This window comes from Erythrolamprus reginae, chromosome 2 (genome assembly GCF_031021105.1).
Source record: "Erythrolamprus reginae isolate rEryReg1 chromosome 2, rEryReg1.hap1, whole genome shotgun sequence".
Classification (NCBI taxonomy): Eukaryota; Metazoa; Chordata; class Lepidosauria; order Squamata; family Dipsadidae; genus Erythrolamprus; species Erythrolamprus reginae.
The window spans coordinates 312,270,370-312,290,588 of record NC_091951.1 but is presented as its reverse complement, the minus strand read 5'-3'; the positions used below and the strand labels follow the sequence as shown (position 1 = coordinate 312,290,588).

The 20,219-nt window shown below is 41.3% G+C and overlaps 2 protein-coding genes across 2 annotated transcripts in view; both read left to right on the top strand.

Annotated features, from left to right (window-relative positions):
• FAM151B (family with sequence similarity 151 member B) overlaps positions 1-20,219 on the top strand; it is a 786,337-nt gene that overhangs the window by 104,945 nt on the left and 661,173 nt on the right. The gene's annotated exons all lie outside the window — the stretch shown is intronic.
• The window catches only part of MSH3 (mutS homolog 3), a 59,318-nt gene that overhangs the window by 29,557 nt on the left and 9,542 nt on the right, over positions 1-20,219 (top strand). Inside the window, exons 11-18 of the mRNA XM_070743088.1 lie at positions 931-1,040; positions 12,701-12,833; positions 13,981-14,168; positions 15,142-15,310; positions 16,261-16,325; positions 17,079-17,195; positions 18,465-18,572; positions 19,486-19,600. Of these exons, the coding sequence (XP_070599189.1) occupies positions 931-1,040; positions 12,701-12,833; positions 13,981-14,168; positions 15,142-15,310; positions 16,261-16,325; positions 17,079-17,195; positions 18,465-18,572; positions 19,486-19,600 (1,005 nt within the window). The remainder of the gene's footprint in view (positions 1-930; positions 1,041-12,700; positions 12,834-13,980; positions 14,169-15,141; positions 15,311-16,260; positions 16,326-17,078; positions 17,196-18,464; positions 18,573-19,485; positions 19,601-20,219) is intronic.

The window sequence follows — 20,219 nt, the reverse complement described above, 5'->3', positions numbered from 1 at the left end:
ACACTCATTGGCTCCAAATTTGTGGCCAGAGCCTTGCACTCAGGCGGCCAGGTCATGAGGGCTCAACACCCATCAGCCTCTCCCCTGCCCACCGTCATCAAGTGAAGCATGTCTACTAAGCCTGGACAGGACACAAGCTGCTGGAGAGTTTGCTTGTGGTCTGTAGGATCAACCGGGCTTCATTACACCGCTGGAGCACTGTGCTCGCGGTTTTGCTAAGACAAATCTGGGACCAGACTGCTAAAGCACTGCATTCGCATCATCCTGAGGCCTCTACAGCCAGTTGCAGTGCAATCTTTGTGCGCCATTAGAAGCCCTCAAAGATTGCTGAGGCAGCACAATACAACACAGTTTGGTGTCAGACACTAGCCCTCGGAGATTGCTCTGTAATATGCCTCTTCTCATCAGGTGGAGCCAGCAGATCAGTCTGAACTTTAGGCTTTTTCTATACTTTTCTTCCCAATGACAAGCCGGAAAAAGCTTCAAAAATGGGCCAAAAAAGCCCCCAAAATAGGCCCCCAAGCCCCAAAAATTGTTTTTTTTTAAAGGCTCAAAAATGCCTTAAAAACTGGCAGAAAAAGGCTGGAAATGGCCCAAAAATGGGGGTGCACAGAGGCCAAAAACGTTTTGTTGTTTTCATCCTCAAAATTGAGGTGTGTCTTATACTCCGAAAAATATGGTATATAAAGTATCCCTAGTATTACCAGTGTGAACAATTTTAAGGGAACTAAAAGGAAAAAAAGGAAGCAGGTGTTTAAGTTGCATTGTATGATTTTGATACTGTTTTTATATTTGGTAGGTCTAAAATATTTCTACAATCCATTCATCTCTCTAGAATTAACAATTTTTAATTGTTTTCTATTTTGGATTTATATTTTATATTGAACTTTTACACCAATTTATTAATTTAATGCCTATAAATTATTTCAGACTGATTTGAAAACCAAAGGCAGTCTTTTCTGTATCTTGGATCATACAAAAACTTTGTTTGGACGACGAAAACTAAAGAAGTGGGTCACACAGCCTCTCTTGAAACCCAGGTATTTGTTACCAAACAAATCACTGATGTCAATCAACTCAAATATATTTAACTTTTGAGTATAAAGAAGCTGGGTGACTTGAATAATACAGACCTAGAGTTAAAAATCTTGGTATTCAAGCCATCTTTGTCACTCTTTGTGTTTCTTAATAGAATGAGAATTTGCAGCAATTTTATTTGTGTCTGTTTTGATTACTTCCTTTAAAAATAGTGATACTGTCACTATTTTTATTTCTTATATTTTACTCATAACAGAGTTGCGCAGTAACAGTCAGACAAGTGCATAATTTCTTTTTGTAATAAATTGCCTCAAAGAAAGTATAATTAATGTCTTCCAGATTAATGGAATGTAAACTGAAATGAACTGATCCTTAAAGGGAGGGCTTTAGTGCCTCATGGTCACTATTTGATTGCTAAATCTTCAAAAAAGGAATGTTATGTAAAATACTGACCTGACAGCAATTTATCTACAGTGATATATCAAAAAAGCTGATTTCCCCCTAATCAGTGCGCATTCAACCAGCTTCCTCTCCTTACATTATGATGAATTACTATGGTTGCAGCTAAATGTGCTATAATTGTAGTTCAGAATCATTCTGATAACAGCTTTTCATTATAAAACCATGCTAGATGGCTCATCTTTTCCCAAGAGGAATATCCACGACTAAAGCCTCTAGTAGTAATTTTGCTGAAAATTTGAAAAATAGTTTAAAAACATCTGAGTAAAATATGTAAATGGGCTATTAACAGAGAATAAAGTTCAACATATAAATATGTTGTATATGTAAAATGAACTGGTTGCTGATCCAGTGTTGGACTGAGTTTATCCAGACCAAGGATTTAATATTTTCTATGGTGAAATGTAAGGATTTTTAGATCACTAATTAGTATCATATATTATGATACTAAAACATAAACGAAATCTTATAATGTGGTAGTTATAAATTTAATTCCATATTCTTCTTATGCTAGATACTGTAAACTGATTACTTAATCACCAATAAATGCAGTTCACTTATATGAAAATACTGGTAATCCAGCCCATGTTACTCCAACACTCCGCAGTCTGCATTGGTTGCCGATCAGTTTCCGGTCACAATTCAAAGTGTTGGTCATCACCTATAAAGCCCTTCATGGCACCGGACCAGGGTATCTACGAGACCGCCTTTTGCCGCACGAATCCCAGCGACCGGTTAGGTCCCACAGAGTTGGTCTCCTCCAGGTCCCGTCAACTAAACAATGTCGTTTGGCGGGACTCAGAGGAAGAGCCTTCTCTGTGGCGGCTCCACCCTCTGGAATCAGCTCCCTCCAGAGATTAGAATTGTACCCACCCTCCTTGCCTTTCGTAAACTCCTTAAAACCCACCTCTGTCATCAAGCGTGGGGGAACTGAAACATCTCCCCCTGCCTATGTAGCCTTTTGTGTATGATATGACTGTATGTTTTTTATATACAGCATTGGGGTTTCTTGTTTTTTAGACTTTTTAAATGAATTATTGTTATTTTAGATTCTAACTATTAGATTTGTCATTATATAATGTTTTTATCATTGCAGTAAGCCGCCCCAAGTCTACAGAGAGGGGTGGCATACAAATCTAATTATTATTATTATTATTATTAATAATAATAATAATAATAATACTACTAGGGACTAAAATATGGTTATAGTCTTTAGGATACAAGAATGATGCTGTCAGTACAACTTGTGGGGAAAAAACTCTATTCAAATTGTTCTTGTGGGGAAAAAACTCTATTCAAATTGTTCTTCACAGAATGCTTATTTACCTTACATTTTTGTATTTTTATCTATCTGTTCAATCCATCTAATCACTTAATCAGGGCTTTGGGGTTGCTCTAATCAGACTAATTCTAAGCAACAAACAATTGTCCCTTTGTTATTTCAAAATATGCAAAATAAAACCATAAAATCACAATATAAGAACCTAGAAATAGTTGCAATCCTTCCCTAGTTAAAACCATATTTGACAAGCATCTTATTCACTTCCCACCCATCCCTCTGGGCTTGTCTGAGCAGCCAAGTCAATATATTTCTGAGTGCTAATGGGAAAGAGGAAACATGATTGTCCATGGCAAGTTTTAAGAGGGAGAACAAAAAAGAAGGCAAACTTCTATGACCCTACATCTGGCACTCCTGAATGATCCTGCCTATCCTGCTTGACCCTGTTGCATAGCAGATGTTACTGTTCTAGAACAAAGATCTGAAGATCCATATTTTAAAAATACCTCATGTGCTTTATCTCACTGATGTGAACTTATTCAGAGAAGGCAGTACAGGTTTTCATAGTTATGTAAAAGCTTTACGTAGAATAAATGTTTCATTGTTTTTCAGAACCAATGTAAAAACAGAATGAATGTCATTTGGCGGGATCCAGGGGAAGAGCCTTCTCTGTGGCGGCCCCAGCCCTCTGGAACCAACTCCCCCCAGAGATCAGAATTGCCCCCACCCTCCTTGCCTTTCGTAAACTTCTCAAAACCCACCTCTGCCGTCAGGCATGGGGGAATTGAAATATCTTCCCCAGGCCTATATAATTTATGTATGGTGTGTTGTGTGCATGTTTTTTTTAAATTATGGGTTTTTAACTTCGTATTGTTAGATTTGTATTGTACATTGTTTCTATCACTGCTGTGAACCGTCCCGAGTCTACGGAGAGGGGCGGCATACAAATCTAATAATAAAATAAAATAAAATAAATAAATAGCTAGCATTTAGGAAAATTTAATATTATTTGAGCTTGCTGACATAAAGTCATGTAATCTATTGTAATAAAAATAATGCTGGGACAATGAAATTCTATTTTAGGTAATATTTTAAATTGCTCAAACGATAGAGTTTTTAAACTGAATTATAGGACAATAAATCCAGCAGTACCGGAATGTAAATCCAGGAGAGGAAAAGCATGATTAGAAGATTGTTTTTATAAAAAAGACATGGAATGTTCTGGATAGTGGCCTGCCAAGAATCTTTTTGTACAAACATATCCCTTGTTTTATAAGGCCACTGAGATAAAAAAACAGAAGAACATTCAGGATTCAGGATTAGTAATAACTCCATAGAAAATATATAGTGATTCAGTTAAAATCCAGGTTGTGACGGTCTAGTTACTTCTTCTAAATTCCTCAAAGATGTTTACTGGTTGTTTATAGATTTTCACTGGGTAACGATTCAGATGATGAAGTCTTTATTGTAGAAAATGCTACCAAATTGTTTATTTAAGGGCAGTGTTACATTTCAAAGTGATCAGAAACATGGCTCTCTTTAGAAGTTATGTTTAAGTCATAGTTCATTAGAACTCATAAATATGAGTATCAGCACATTTTTACTATTCTGTTATATCTTCTAAGTCAAGCAAGCTTTTAATAATTCATCTTTTTTTCACTGATTTCCTCGTTTTCTTGGCACATGTTGCTGAAATTGCACTTCATTCATGCATAACAAAAGTCCCTGATTGTCATTTAGCCGACTAGAGTTAGATTTGCATTCTACACATAATCATCCTAAACACATTCATGAATATTTTCACTAGTGTCATTCATCAGCTCTGAAGAAAATGTTATTTCATAAAAATAATTCTAGAAAGAGTTTGAGTGAGAGCAATAGAAAACGTGTTAGTAACCCTATAGAATTGTCAGAATTTTAGCTAGAAGGTTAAGAAAAGAGAGGAAAACTTTCTGCCTCCAATGAAAATTGGAAGATTTTTGTGGGAGTAGGGAGTTAATTTAACTTTCTTTTAGATGCAAGGGAGATCAGTTCCTGTTACTTTCTATTGTAATTCAAATTTGAAGATTTACTTACCAATCTCACATATATATTTCATTTTTCTAGTAACAAAAAGAAGCTGTTGTTTGTACTTAAAAACTAAATATTTAAACCATTCGTTTTCATTTTTGGCTTTTTGGCTGATACCAGGATAGGGGGGAGGGAAAGATATTTTGTTGATTTGTTTGTAGATCAGAGATAAGATAAGGTAGTCCTCGACCTACAACCATAGTGGGCTTGCCCATGTTGTGATGTTTGTAACATTAGGGGGCTTTAAAGAGTCACTAAATATATTTATACTTGTGATGAAAATTAAAAATTATTTCTTTAGATGTTTGTTCTTACTATATTCCTTCTTTTTTCTTGCACTTTTACTCATTCTTTCTATTATCTTTTCTTTCTTTAACTTTAATTCCCATTGGGTCTTCCTATAGTAAAAAATTCTTAATAAAATATATGTGTATGTTATATGTACATGTATGCATGTGTGTGTGTGCGCGCACACTTATACACCCCCCCTCCCATATACCATGTTTCCCCGAAAATAAGACCCTGTCTTATACTTTTTAAACCCTGAAATAAGTGCTTGGCCTTATTTCCATGCACTCAAAAGCCCAAATTGGTCTGGGTACAGCTACACATACACACATACTATATAAATTATTTTTATTAAGAATTTTTATTATGTAAATTGTAAACACCCCCACCCTCCCCCATACTTTTCTACCTTAGAAGAATTCACCGCCAAGGACATGCAAATGGTCTTAAGCATAAAATGTATCAGGAAAGACTTAATGAACTCAATCTGTATAGTCTGGAGGACAGAAGGAAAAGGGGGGACATGATCGAAACATTTAAATATATTAAAGGGTTAAATAAGGTCCAGGAGGGAAGTGTTTTTAATAGGAAAGTGAACACAAGGACAAGGGGACACAATGTGAAGTTAGTTGGGGGAAAGATCAAAAGCAACATGAGAAAATATTATTTTACTGAAAGAATAGTAGATCCTTGGAACAAACTTCCAGCAGACGTGGTTGGTAAATCCACAGTAACTGAATTTAAACATGCCTGGGATAAACATAGATCCATTGTAAGATAAAATACAGGAAATAGTATAAGGACAGACTAGATGGACCATGAGGTCTTTTTCTGCCGTCAGTCTTCTATGTTTCTATGTTTCTATTCTGTCTTATTCCAATGCAGTCAAACAAACAAACTTTTTTTTTTTACTTCAGCTTCTCATTCTATGGAAAATACTTAAACCTTTGAACTAATTTACAGTTTAGGCTCAATTGTCAAGCTACTTGAGTAGTGAAAACTCATGCAGGGACCTATTGACTGCACCCCATAACTGAGAATGGCTAACAAGCAATTTGTAACCTAAGATAAAATACAGAAAATAGTATAAGGGCAGACTAGATGGACCATGAGGTCTTTTTCTGCCGTCAGACTTCTATGTTTCTAAATTAATTCTCTAATGTTGAAAGTGCTGACAAGTGATCTGGAATAATTGAGTCTAATCTTTGAAAACTCATAGAGAACTGGTAAGATATCAAAACATTGGAAAAAAGCATAGTTTCCAATATTTAGAAAAGGGAAAAGTAGGGACCCAGTCATCTTAAAAGCTATGCAAGACTTCATATCAGAACTCCCATATTCTCTGAATAGCAGCCAATAAAAATTTCAAGGACATGGCTTGGGTAGATTAATCAATTGACTGCAAAAATAAAGGACATTATTTATAAGCAGAAGCTAAGTATTCAGAAATTGACCATTCTATATATATGTATGTCTACATAGATATCTGGGACTATAGCCAAGAAATTAAAAGACGCTTTCTCCTGGGGAGGAAAGCTATGGCAAATATAATTTAGTATGTATGGCACATACTAAAAAACAGAGACATCACCCTGCTAACAAAAGTGTATTTAGTCAAGGCTATGGTTTTTCCAGTAGTAATGTATGGACCATAAGAAAGGCTGAGCAACAAAGAATCAAAGCCTTTGAAACTATGGTGCTGGAGGAGACTCCTGCGAGTCCCTTGGATTGCAAGGCGATCAGACCAGTCAGTCCTAGAGGAGATCAACCTTGACTGCTCTTTAGAAGGTCAGAACCTGAAGATGGAACTCAAATACTTCAATCACCTAATGAGAAGTAAGCCTAATACTGGGAATGATTGAAGGCAAAAGAAGGGGACGACAGAGAATGAGCTGGCTGGATGGAGTGATTGAAGCAGTCGGTGTGAGCTTAAATGGTCTCCAGGGGATGGTAGAGGAAGGAAGGCCTGGAGGGAAGTTGTCCATGGGGTCGCGATGGGTCAGACATGACTTCCTAACTAACAACAATAACAGTATATCTGTGTTAGTCCCAGCTATGAAGAGTTGGCTATTTCTCTAAGGATAAGGACCAGAATGCTGGGTTATTTTCCCCTAGTTAGGAATATGAGATTTTTTTTCTTGGCCTTCACTAATTTTTCCTCCTACTTATTTTTAATTCCATCTCCATGAGTACCTCATTTTGCCCTTTTACTGACCTGTACTGTATTTATTGTACAGTGATCCCTCGATCATCGCGAGGGTTCCGTTCCAGGACCCCACGCGATGATCGATTTTTAGCAAAGTAGCGGTGCGGAAGTAAAAACACCATCTGCGCATGCGCAGATGGTGTTTTTACTTCCACTGCCGCCCGCCCTTCGCCCGCCCACCCCGTTGCTCGCGCCTGGGGTGTGCGCGCGCTTGGGGACACCCCAGCTCCGCTTCCCAGCTGGGAAGCGGAGGTGGGGTGTCCCCAAGTGCGCGCGCTTTCCCCAGCAACGCGCGCGCGGTGGGGATACCCCAGCTCCGCTTCCCAGCTGGGAAGCGGAGGTGGGGTGTCCCCAAGCGCGCGCGCTTTCCCCAGCAACGCGCGCGCGGTGGGGACACCCTAGCTCCGCTTCCCAGCTGGGAAGCGGAGGTGGGGTGTCCCCAAGCTCGCGCGCGCCGCCCCGCCCGCCCACGCTGTTGCCAGCTCCGCTTCCCAGCTGGGAAGCAGCCCCAGCAACGCGCGCGCGGGTGGGGACACCCTAGCTCCGCTTCGAGGTGGGGTGTCTCCAAGCGCGCGCGCTTTCCCCAGCAATGCGCGCGCGGTGGGGACACCCTAGCTCTGCTTCCCAGCTGGGAAGCGGAGGTGGGGTGTCCCCAAGCGCGCGCGCTTTCCCCAGCAACGCGCGCGCGGTGGGGACACCCTAGCACCGCTTCCCAGCTGGGAAGCGGAGGTGGGGTGTCCCCAAGCGCGCGCGCTTTCCCCAGCAACGCGCGCGCGCGTGGGGACACCCTAGCTCCGCTTCCCAGCTGGGAAGCGGAGGTGGGGTGTCCCCAAGCGCGCGCGCTTTCCCCAGCAACGCGCGCGCGGTGGGGACACCCTAGCTCCGCTTCCCAGCTGGGAAGCGGAGGTGGGGTGTCCCCAAGCGCGCGCGCTTTCCCCAGCAACGCGCGCGCGCGTGGGGACACCCTAGCTCCGCTTCCCAGCTGGGAAGCGGAGGTGGGGTGTCCCCAAGCGCGCGCGCTTTCCCCAGCAACGCGCGCGCGGTGTGGACACCCTAGCTCCGCTTCCCAGCTGGGAAGCGGAGGTGGGGTGTCCCCAAGCGCGCGCGCTTTCCCCTGCAACGCGCGCGTGTGTGGGGACACCCTAGCTCCGCTTCCCAGCTGGGAAGCGGAGGTGGTGTGTCCCCTAGCGCGCGCGCTTTCCCCAGCAACGCGCGTGCGCGTGGGGACACCCTAGCTCCGCTTCCCAGCTGGGAAGCGGAGGTGGGGTGTCCCCAAGCGCGCGCGCTTTCCCCAGCAATGCGCGCGCGGTGGGGACACCCTAGCTCCGCTTCCCAGCTGGGAAACGGAGGTGGGGTGTCCCCAAGCGCGCGCGCTTTCCCCAGCAACGCGCGCGCGCGTGGGGACACCCTAGCGCCGCTTCCCAGCTGGGAAGCGGAGGTGGGGTGTCCCCAAGCGCGCGCGCTTTCCCCAGCAACGCGCACGCGGTGGGGACACCCTAGCTCCGCTTCCCAGCTGGGAAGCGGAGGTGGGGTGTCCCCAAGCGCGCGCGCTTTCCCCAGCAACGCGCGCGCGGTGGGGACACCCTAGCTCCGCTTCCCAGCTGGGAAGCGGAGGTGGGGTGTCCCCAAGCTCGCGCGCGCCGCCCGCCCGCCCACGCTGTTGCCAGCTTTGCTTCCCAGCTGGGAAGCGGCCCCAGCAAAGCACGCGCGGGTGGGGACACCCTAGCTCCGCTTCGAGGTGGGGTGTCTCCAAGCGCGCGCGCTTTCCCCAGCAACGCGCGCGCGGTGGGGACACCCTAGCTCCGCTTCCCAGCTGGGAAGCGGAGGTGGGGTGTCCCCAAGCTCGCGCGCGCTTTCCCCAGCAACGCGCGCGCGCGTGGGGACACCCTAGCTCCGCTTCCCAGCTGGGAAGCGGAGGTGGGGTGTCCCCAAGCGCGCGCGCTTTCCCCAGCAACGCGCGCGCGGTGGGGACACCCTAGCTCCGCTTCCCAGCTGGGAAGCGGAGGTGGGGTGTCCCCAAGCGCGCGCGCTTTCCCCAGCAACGCGCGCGCGGTGGGGACACCCTAGCTCCGCTTCCCAGCTGGGAAGCGGAGGTGGGGTGTCCCCAAGCTCGCGCGCGCCGCCCGCCCGCCCACGCTGTTGCCAGCTTTGCTTCCCAGCTGGGAAGCGGCCCCAGCAACGCACGCGCGGGTGGGGACACCCTAGCTCCGCTTCGAGGTGGGGTGTCTCCAAGCGCACGCGCTTTCCCCAGCAACGCGCGCGCGGTGGGGACACCCTAGCTCCGCTTCCCAGCTGGGAAGCGGAGGTGGGGTGTCCCCAAGCTCGTGCGCGCTTTCCCCAGCAACGCGCGCGCGCGTGGGGACACCCTAGCTCCGCTTCCCAGCTGGGAAGCGGAGGTGGGGTGTCCCCAAGCGCGCGCGCTTTCCCCAGCAACGCGCGCGCGGTGGGGACACCCTAGCTCCGCTTCCCAGCTGGGAAGCGGAGGTGGGGTGTCCCCAAGCGCGCGCGCTTTCCCCAGCAACGCGCGCGCGGTGGGGACACCCTAGCTCCGCTTCCCAGCTGGGAAGCGGAGGTGGGGTGTCCCCAAGCTCGCGCGCGCCGCCCGCCCGCCCACGCTGTTGCCAGCTTTGCTTCCCAGCTGGGAAGCGGCCCCAGCAACGCACGCGCGGGTGGGGACACCCTAGCTCCGCTTCGAGGTGGGGTGTCTCCAAGCGCACGCGCTTTCCCCAGCAACGCGCGCGCGGTGGGGACACCCTAGCTCCGCTTCCCAGCTGGGAAGCGGAGGTGGGGTGTCCCCAAGCTCGCGCGCGCTGCCTGCCCGCCCACGCTGTTGCCGGCTCCGCTTCCCAGCTGGGAAGCGGAGCTGGGGTTTCCCGCGCGCGTGCCGCCCGCCAGCCCACGCTGTTGCTCGCGCCGCCGCTGGGGTCTTACCGGGGCAAGAGGGGGAAGACCCAGGGAAGCCTCTGCCCGGCGGGGAAACTCCACCATCTACGCATGCGTGGAAGGGCACGCATGCGCAGATGGTGGAGTTTACTTCCGGGTTGAAAACTCGCGATATAGCCCTTTCGCGATGCTCGAGGACGCGAAACTCGAGGGATCACTGTATTTGGTTTTTTCTTTTAATCTTAACCATTCCTTGCCCTCTTTGACTTTCTCCTTTATAACTTCACTTCTCTATATAGTTTAAATAACATTTTTCTCTCATCCTCTTGTGCATTCGTCATATTCTTATATGCATTTTTCTCATCCACAATATTACTCATCAGTCAAGTAGAATTTGTTTTGCTTAAACATTTATGAAATGAGAATATAATTTATTTAAAACCACTCTATTTTATATGGAACATCGTATTTTCTGTAATATAACAGAAGAAATTTGCTCAATTATATAAATACTTACAATAAGTTATAAATATTGCTATAAGTTTGATATGCAAATTTAGTTTCTGGCTAAATCTAGATTACCCTTAATAATAATTTACTCCTACTTTTAAGAATGAGGGAAATTAGTATAGCTCACAATTGTCATACAAATAGCCATTCTATGCTGCATCGCTTTGCCACGATTATCTCATTTTTTTGGGTGAGATTTCTTTACAAAACTGTAGACTTCCATTATCATTTACAGACATTCATTATTCTTTGTTAACAATGTTTGAATTCTTCATTGAGAGATACCATTTTCATTTTTTTAGTAACAATTTTATTCCCCAAAGGTGTCTATCATAAAAATATAGAGCTTGATTTGGACTATTCTTAAATCTCTGTATAAATCAATACTTACAAAATATTATTCATAAATATATATTTTAATAGCATTTATTGTATTCAGTGGATATTTAGTATTTTTGCATCTAGTCTTGCTTTGCCACTGTGTCCATCTTGAAATCAGGTTAATATTGCATTCAGTTAAATAAAGAAATGTGTAATTTAAACTAAATATGACAATTCTATATAATTCAGTTTTATATTAAATGCAGTTTTTAAAACATAAATTATAATAGTATAAGATAATACCAAATAAAACCAAAATGATGTCTTTTGAATTGCTAACTTCTGATAATATTTGTGATAGTCTATTTGTCACAGAACTATAATAGAACTGAAGCAGAAAGCATTTAAAACTGCCTTTTATATCGGTATGTTTCTTTTGTTAAGTAAGCTGAAGATAATCCTCTATGATTTTATAGTGTATAATTCTTCGGACTGTATTTCAAAACATGATTCTATGAGAGGTAGAAAAAATAGGTCGCTTGATATCAGATTGTGCCTATTGACCCTTTCCCTCCTACTCTCCCTTTTTAATACTGAGGATTACTGCAGGCAGTGTTTGCCATGTTGGTGTTAGATTATTGGAACTGTGTATCATAGCCATATGTGAAAATGATTAAAGTGCAGATTAACTTTACAGCAGAGGATCAGAGCCTTTGGACTCTGTCATAATATGTTATCACACTCTAATTCAAACTGGTATGCTGTGTTGTAAATTACATAATGAAATCTGCATGTTTCTGCCAATACCTACTGTATATAATGAATTACTGATGAAAACGAAGAGGTAATGACTTTTATGAAACCAAGTTGATTTACAAATAGTAAATTTGGATAGAGATGAGTTCATTTCCCAGTGAGGTTAAGGAAACAACTTCAGTGTTTTGCCATGCTAATTAGCTGACTGGTACAGGCAGCAATTAGGTTGAAGGTGATGACAGCAGGAGTAATAGGGCCCACAAAACCCTTAATGTAGACTTAACCCTTTGAGAAACCATATTTATCTTCACAAATAGATGTTATGAGGCAAGATTGAGATATGGGAAGAAAAAGCAGGGAGATTCAGGAGCTAGAGATTATTAAATGTCAGTAGAATTTTTCCATTAATGTAAAGTGACAAATGTTTAAATAATAATAATAATAATAATAATAATAATAATAATAATAATAATAATAATTTATTAGATTTGTATGCCGCCCCTCTTCGCAGACTCGGGGCGGCTCACAACAATAATAAAACAATGTAATACAAATCTAATAATTAAAAGTCACTAAAACACTTTATTAAAAAGCAAAACATACACACAAACATACCATGCATAAACTGTATATTTGTGATATAGAAGACAGATCAAAGTGCGTCTTGGACACAGGGAGAACTATGATATCCCATTTACGGTATTTCTTATAATCAAAGGTTAGCTTGATTAAATTCATATTATTCTTTTAGCATCAGAATAAGGGAGACTGTTTCTTCCAGGCATGTTACAATATATCCATAGATCATTATTATTCCTGTTTGGAGTAATTATTGAAAATGAAGAAAAGAAGTAAGATTTTATTTATCTAATTTATCCTCTGTTTTACAGTGAAATTACTTCCCGACTTGATGCAGTGACTGAGATACTTTCCTCAGAATCAAATGTTCTTGGTCAAATCATGTCTCTATTGTATAAGGTTCCAGATGTTGAGAGAGGAATCTGTAGTATTTATCATAAAAAGGTAAGACTGCAGATAATTTACAAAAGACATTCCTATTATATTTAAACACAGGCAATTTTTCCTGAAATGTGTTTTATACACTGTAAGGCAGAAAATAATTGGAAATATCTAAGCTCTTAAAACTGTCCATGTTTCTTATATAATACCCTTGCTTCTTCAAATTCATTAACTATTTTAAAGCTATGTTTGGTATTTAACATTACAGTTTAAAATTTTATTTAAATTAGGTCAGTTTTAAACGTATCATAACGAAGTCAATTCTCTTCCTACCAGAACAGTTGAAATCAGGATGCATATACAGTGATACCTCGTCTTACAAACGCCTCGTCATACAAACTTTTCGAGATACAAGATTTTTTTGCCTCTTCTTACAAACTATTTTCACCTTACAAACCCACCGCCGCCGCTGGGATGCCCCACCTCCGGACTTCCGTTGCCAGCGAAGCACCCGTTTTTGCACTGCTGGGATTCCCCTGAGGCTCCCCTCCATGGGAAACCCTACCTCCGGACTTCGGTGTTTTTTTGATGCTGCAGGGGAATCCCAGCAGGGGAATCCCAGCAGCGCAAAATGGGCGCTTCGCTGGCAACGGAAATCCGGAGGTGGGGTTTCCCAGCGAGGGGAGCCTCAGTGAAATCGCAGCATCACGGGTTTCAAGGACTTTGGTGTTTTTATGCGATGCTGGGATTTTACTGCTGGGATTCTCCTGCTGGGATTCCCCTGCAGCATCGCAAAAACACAGAAGTCCGGAGGTGGAGTTTCCCATGGAGGGGAGCCTCAAGGGAATCCCAGCAGCGCAAAAACGGGCGCTTTGGCTGGCAAAAGGAGTGAATTTTGGGCTTGCACGCATTAATCGCTTTTCCATTGATTCCTATGGGAAACATTGTTTCGTCTCACAAACTTTTCACCTTAAGAACCTCATCCCGGAACCAATTAAGTTTGTAAGACAAGGTATCACTGTATTTCAGTGTATGTCCAAAATTAAGGAGAGAATAAAACAAACTTTGTTTATATAATCAGAGTATTAGAACTTGTACAACAGACTTTTGTATCATCTTGAACAACTTCATTTGTTAGATTTGAAAGCTTTGCAAGATTATTGTAACCTCAAGACTGATCATGTTAAATGATATTTGTTTATGTTTTCAGTGTTCTATTCAAGAATTCTACTTGGTAGTAAGCACACTCTCTAACTTGAAAACAGCAGTCAAAGCACTGGTCCCAGCTATACAAGTTCAAGTACGGGCATCTTTGCTGCATAAAAGCCTCTTGGAAATTCCTGAATTGCTTAGTTCAACAAAAAAATATTTAAGTAAACTTAATGAAGAAGCAGCAAAGTAAGTAAATTAAGTATAGAATTTATAACTTTGTGGGTACTGTGTAGGTATGATGCAGTGACTTCCTTTTGTAAGTGAATTGTGATTGTAACAAAAGTTCAGTTCTCTTCACCTTTCCCACCTTTTCTCAAATTGTTTGTAATGCAATTCATTCATACATATACATGATCTAACATAGATAATAGATACTTTTTTTATTAAAAATGTTAATTAATAAGTTATGTTAGATTATTTTTAGAGTTCTTATTAAATTCTGTAAGACTATCTCAGCCTAACTGAATTTTGAACTGACTTTCCAGATCTATTAGAGTTTGGATGTGGTCCATCTTGAGTGCACCACTCCTTTTTGGCCTTTCCAAAAATGAAGAGTGTATGTCTCATAGTTTGTTTCTCTCTCAAACCTAACCCCCCCCCCCCTTTATACTCAAAGAATTAAACTAACTGTGAAGAAGTTCTTTTTTCTGGATCTAATCTTTTTTTTCTACAATTAAATTATAGTGCCCTAGATAATATGCACAAAGGGCCGCAGTGGTTCAGTGGCTAAGACACTGAGCTTTTCAATCAGAAAGGTTGACAGTTTGGCGGTTCAAATCCCTAGCATCATGTAACTGAGTGAGCTCCCATAATCTGTCCCAGATTCTGCCAGCCTAGCAGTTCGAAAGCATGTAAAAATGCAAATAGAAAAATAGGGACACCTTTGGTGGAAAGGTAACAATGTTCCATGCTGTTACCTTCTGTTCACCTTCACATTTAGCCATGCCGGCCACATGACCCTGGAGACATCTTTGGACAGTTTTGGCTCTTTGACTTTGAAACTGAGATGAGTCAGGAATAACTAGCACATAAGTGAAAGGGGAACCTTTACTGTTAGCTTTTAGATCATATTAATATTATTTGTATGCATTTGCTTATTTTGTTAGTGTTAAACAAATATCTGGTATTGAATTAAAAGTTAATTTGAATTTTCTTTTAGGATTGGGGACAAAACTGAACTATTCAAGGATCTTGATGATTTTCCTTTAATAAGGAAGAGACGGGATGAGATTCTGACGATACTCTGTCAAATCCAGAATCATATTCAGGATGTACGAAAAATGCTAAATTCCTCCTCTGTAGATTACGTATCAGTATCAGGGCAAGAGGTAATATATTTATCTTTATTATGCTGTAGTGTTTGTCTATGCAATGTTAAATGAATTTTATCAACCATGTACTTCTGATCATGTTTTTACAGCAAAAAATTTGTTTTCTTTTATTGAGTAAATTGGAGCTAAACAGGAAGGTAATTTTAAGTTGTTTTAAGGCTAGTATCATAAAGAAAAATATGTTTAGTATGTAAATTTACTAACAATGTACCAGAGGTTATATTATAAAAATAAAGTTTTGGGTAAACTTTATTAAAAGCGTCAACTGCTATAATAAATTAGAGAATGTCAACATCTGTTTGTAAGTGTACCTTTGCTAATAATTGAAAGTCAATTACAGTAATTACAAGAACTAAGTACTGTATAAAATTGCATCAGCTAATTTATGGTACAGGGACACAAAAGAAAACAATTTAATATAACATATTATAAGACAATGCTTTACCCAGAACTCTGTTTAACTCGGGGTAATTAAAGTTATGAAATAGAGAAATATTTTAAGATTCATTTCAGCTACCGCCCCTCTCCGAGTCTTCCGGGTTCGGCGCTCAGGAGAATGCCGAGAAGCCAGCTGGCTGTTTCAGAAGGTGACAGGCGGGCGGCGGCGCCCAGCGGAGCACCATTTTGCGATTCCCCCCCCCCCCTGCACGCTTTAATCGCTTTTACATTGTTTCCAATGGGAAACATTGTTTCATTTTACGAACTTTTAGCCTTACGAACCTCCTTCCGGAACCAATTAGGTTTGTAAGACAAGGTATTACTGTACATACTGACATTTTTGGAACAGAATTATGTCATCAAATGCATAATTGATAATTATGAAGAACTTCTGCTACCTGTTCAAGTACTACAGAATATTGTTCTAAAACAATATTAATCAGTCCTCGGAGAGGGGCAGCATACAAATCCAATTAATAAATCTAATACTTTATTATTTGGTATTTCAGTTTCAGATTGAAGTTAAAAATTCAGTTGTATCTTCTGTACCATTAGATTGGATTAAAGTTAGCAGGTATGTATTTTAATATAAATCCTAATTACTATTTATTGTATTAATTACTTCAATGATGTTTATATATTGATGTTTCTGATAACAGAACTTACAATATAAAGTGCTGAACTATATACCTGAATCAGTATCATTTTTTACAATATCACTTTTGGTGTGCCCTTAGCAACAAAGTAGACCATACAGTTTTCTTGACAATATTTTGGCGGTAGTTTGGTCTTCTTTCTAGGGCTGAGAGAGAATGACTGGTGTAAAGTTATTTACAGTTGGCTTCATGCTTAAAATAAAACAAAAACTTATGGTCTTCTGGTTTCTAGTTCAGTTTCTTTAACCATTGTGCCAAATTGGTTGGCATCAGTATTACAGATCATAAGGATTTGGGACAATATTAGAAGAGTTAGAAGGTCCAGGTGATAGTAAGGGCACTTGAGACAGTGATTCCAAAGTTGGGTGAATGACTGCAACAGATCCCAGGAACAACATCAGAGATCTTTGCCCAGAAGACTACAGTGCAGCTCCCAGACCTATGGTAGAGGAGCTGAGATTTAGGAAAATACAAACCACCCATAGGAGTGAGAAGAATATGTATTTGTTTGTTTGTTTGTGTGCATGTGTGTGTGTATATACACTCACACAATTATGTTATAATGATCTCTCAGAAATATTAATCCTAAGACAATACTGACCTAATTTTATGCACTGCTGAAAAATTAATTGATTAATCACATTTATGTCCTGTTTGATTCTTTCTCCAAGCACAAAGGTTGTAAGCCGTTTCCACACTCCTTTTATTGTAGAAAATTACAGAAAGCTAAATCAGCTACGTGAGCAACTGGTTCTTGACTGCAATTCTGAATGGCTGCGTTTTTTAGAGTAAGTTTATAAAGTCTATTTTTGTTAACTGTAATGCACAGAGTTCTACCGGGCAGGCAGCTTTTTGAAAGCAAAAGGGCTGTCCACCAGAGGGTGAGTCCCAGTAGGAGGACAAGTACTTCTGGGCGGCAACTCTTTCTCCCATCCCCTTAACAACTTGGTGATTGCTTAATAACTGAAGATTAAGTCTCAGTTGTTGTCATAAGTAAAGAAACATAGAAACATAGAAACATAGAAGTCTGACGGCAGAAAAAGACCTCATGGTCCATCTAGTCTGCCCTTATACTATTTTCTGTATTTTATCTTAGGATGGATATATGTTTATCCCAGGCATGTTTAAATTCAGTTACTGTGGATTTATCTACCACATCTGCTGGAAGTTTGTTCCAAGGATCTACTACTCTTTCAGTAAAATAATATTTTCTCATGTTGCTTTTGATCTTTCCCCCAACTAACTTCAGATTGTGTCCCCTTGTTCTTGTGTTCACTTTCCTATTAAAAACACTTCCCTCCTGGACCTTATTTAACCCTTTAATATATTTAAATGTTTCGATCATGTCCCCCCCTTTCCTTCTGTCCTCCAGACTATACAGATTGAGTTCATTAAGTCTTTCCTGATACGTTTTATGCTTAAGACCTTCCACCATTCTTGTAGCCCGTCTTTGGACCCGTTCAATTTTGTCAATATCTTTTTGTAGGTGAGGTCTCCAGAACTGAACACAGTACTCCAAATGTGGTCTCACCAGCATTCTATATAGTGGGATCATAATCTCCCTCTTCCTGCTTGTTATACCTCTAGCTATGCAGCCAGTCAGAAATCACTTCCCCTAAATCCTTTTCTTCTGAAGTATTTGCCAACACAGAACTGCCAATACAATACTCAGATTGAGGATTCCTTTTCCCCAAGTGCATTATTTTACATTTGGAAACATTAAACTGCAGTTTCCATTGCTTAGACCATTTATCTAGTAAAGCTAAATCATTTACCATATTACAGACGCCTGTAAGAACTACATGTATTGACAGTTTTACTATTATTTTCATAGTACTCCTTTGTGACGGATCTTTTATCTCTTCCTCTTGATCACATAGCTGTACCCAGGCACCCCCCCACCCCCCGTATATGTGTAATTAGATGTATGCTTAGACTGTGTATTGAAAGCAGACAACATCTATAAGAAACTTTGGATGTAGCATTGCTGACTGCTTATACCATAGTGTTAAAATTTCATTCACTCTTTTTCCTTCCCAATGTACTTTTTGCTCTAGTCATTTTAATGAGCATTATCATGCACTGTCTCAAGCTGTGGGTCATCTAGCAACTGTGGACTGTGTTTTTTCCTTGGCTGAGGCAGCCAAACAAGGAGATTATTGCAGGTAATCATCAAAAATAACAGTACTTGAATAATTCAGGAAACATTGTAAAATTACAAAAGTGCTTATCAATTCTTGCGTGCCATGTTACAACAGTGATAGTGAACCTTTTTTTTGTTTGTGTGCCAAAAGTGTGTGTGCGTGTGTGTGTATGTGTGTTGTCGCATGCGTGCACATGCCCACACCCCTTCCTCCCCTCCCTCCCTCCCACCCATGTGCACCCCCCATGTTACCCCTAAGCTTGCACACAATCCCCTTGTCCCCGCGCATGCACACAGACCTCACTGAAGCCTGGGATGTAAAAAACCAGGCAAACCAGAAGTTTGGGAAAATGGAACTTCCTGTTTTTTTGCACTCCAGAGGGTTCAGGGAAGCTCCCTGAAGCCCTGCAGTGCAATAAACAGCACAACAGACAAAACCAAAGTTCAGAAAATGCACGTCTGGTTTGCTGTTATGCTTTTTTTTGCTCTCTGGAGGGTGCAGGGAAGCTTCCTGAAGCCCAGGAATGCAAAAACAGCACAATGGGCAATCTGGAAGTTCAGAAAATGTACTTCCAGTTGCCTATTGTACTGTTTTTTTGCACTCTGGGGCTTCAGGAAGCTTCCCTGAACCCCCTCAGAGTGCAAAAAGCAGCACAATGGCAAACCAGAAGTGTGTTTTCTTCCGGTTTGTCCGTTGGGTGTTTCTTTTGCACTCCAGGCCATCAGGGAAGCTTCCCTGAAGCATCCAGAGGGCGAAACGGCCTTTCATAAGACGTGCCTTAGGTTCACAGAAACATCTCCAGATCAAATTGTTTCTGGGTAGAATTGATGGAGCTTCATTTATCAATAAATGGCTGGCTTGTTTCAAGCTCGATAAAGCGTATGGTTTGGGGCCTTTATTCCACATTCAGTCTATAAATATATTTGTTTTTCAGACCTGTCATAATAGAAGAAAGATCAGAAATAATGATAAAAAATGGGAAACATCCTGTAATAGATGTGTTACTAGGAGAGCAACAGCAATATGTGCCAAATGATACATTCTTGTCAGTAAGTACAACTTTTAAGAGATAGGATAATCATAACATTGTTTTCAGTTTTTAGAAAATTGTTAAATAATACGGTGACCGAGTCCAAACAGCAATTCCCATGAAAGATTCAGAATATACCATTAAGATGCTTATGTTTTTAGATAATTACACTTAAGTTGTAGATTTAGAAAACAAAAAACTACATAGTCTCATATTTATTTCTATGTTGGCTCTTTCTTTTCTCCATGCTCTAAAATATATTCTAGACCTTGGGTCTTTCTAAAGAAGATTTTGAGGCATGTGAAACAACAGAGATGATGAAAAATCATTTAGACTAGTCATGAATCCTTTATCACACAGACTATTGTATTATCATCCATCCATATTTGAATGACACAAAATATGTGTGTACATAAATTCAGGTAAAGGATAGTAATGCATATAAACAATTCTTTCAAATCTCTTGCTTCCTGTTTGGAGAAGTGCTCTTTTTCATTCAACCAATGTTCCTTCTATTTTTTATTAATTTATTTGGTATGTGCGGATAAGTATAGTGTCTGAGCAGCACATTTTCATGGCTGAGCACCTGAATTTTTTTCACAGATGTCACCCAAGACAACTGCTGCGGGGGTGGGAAA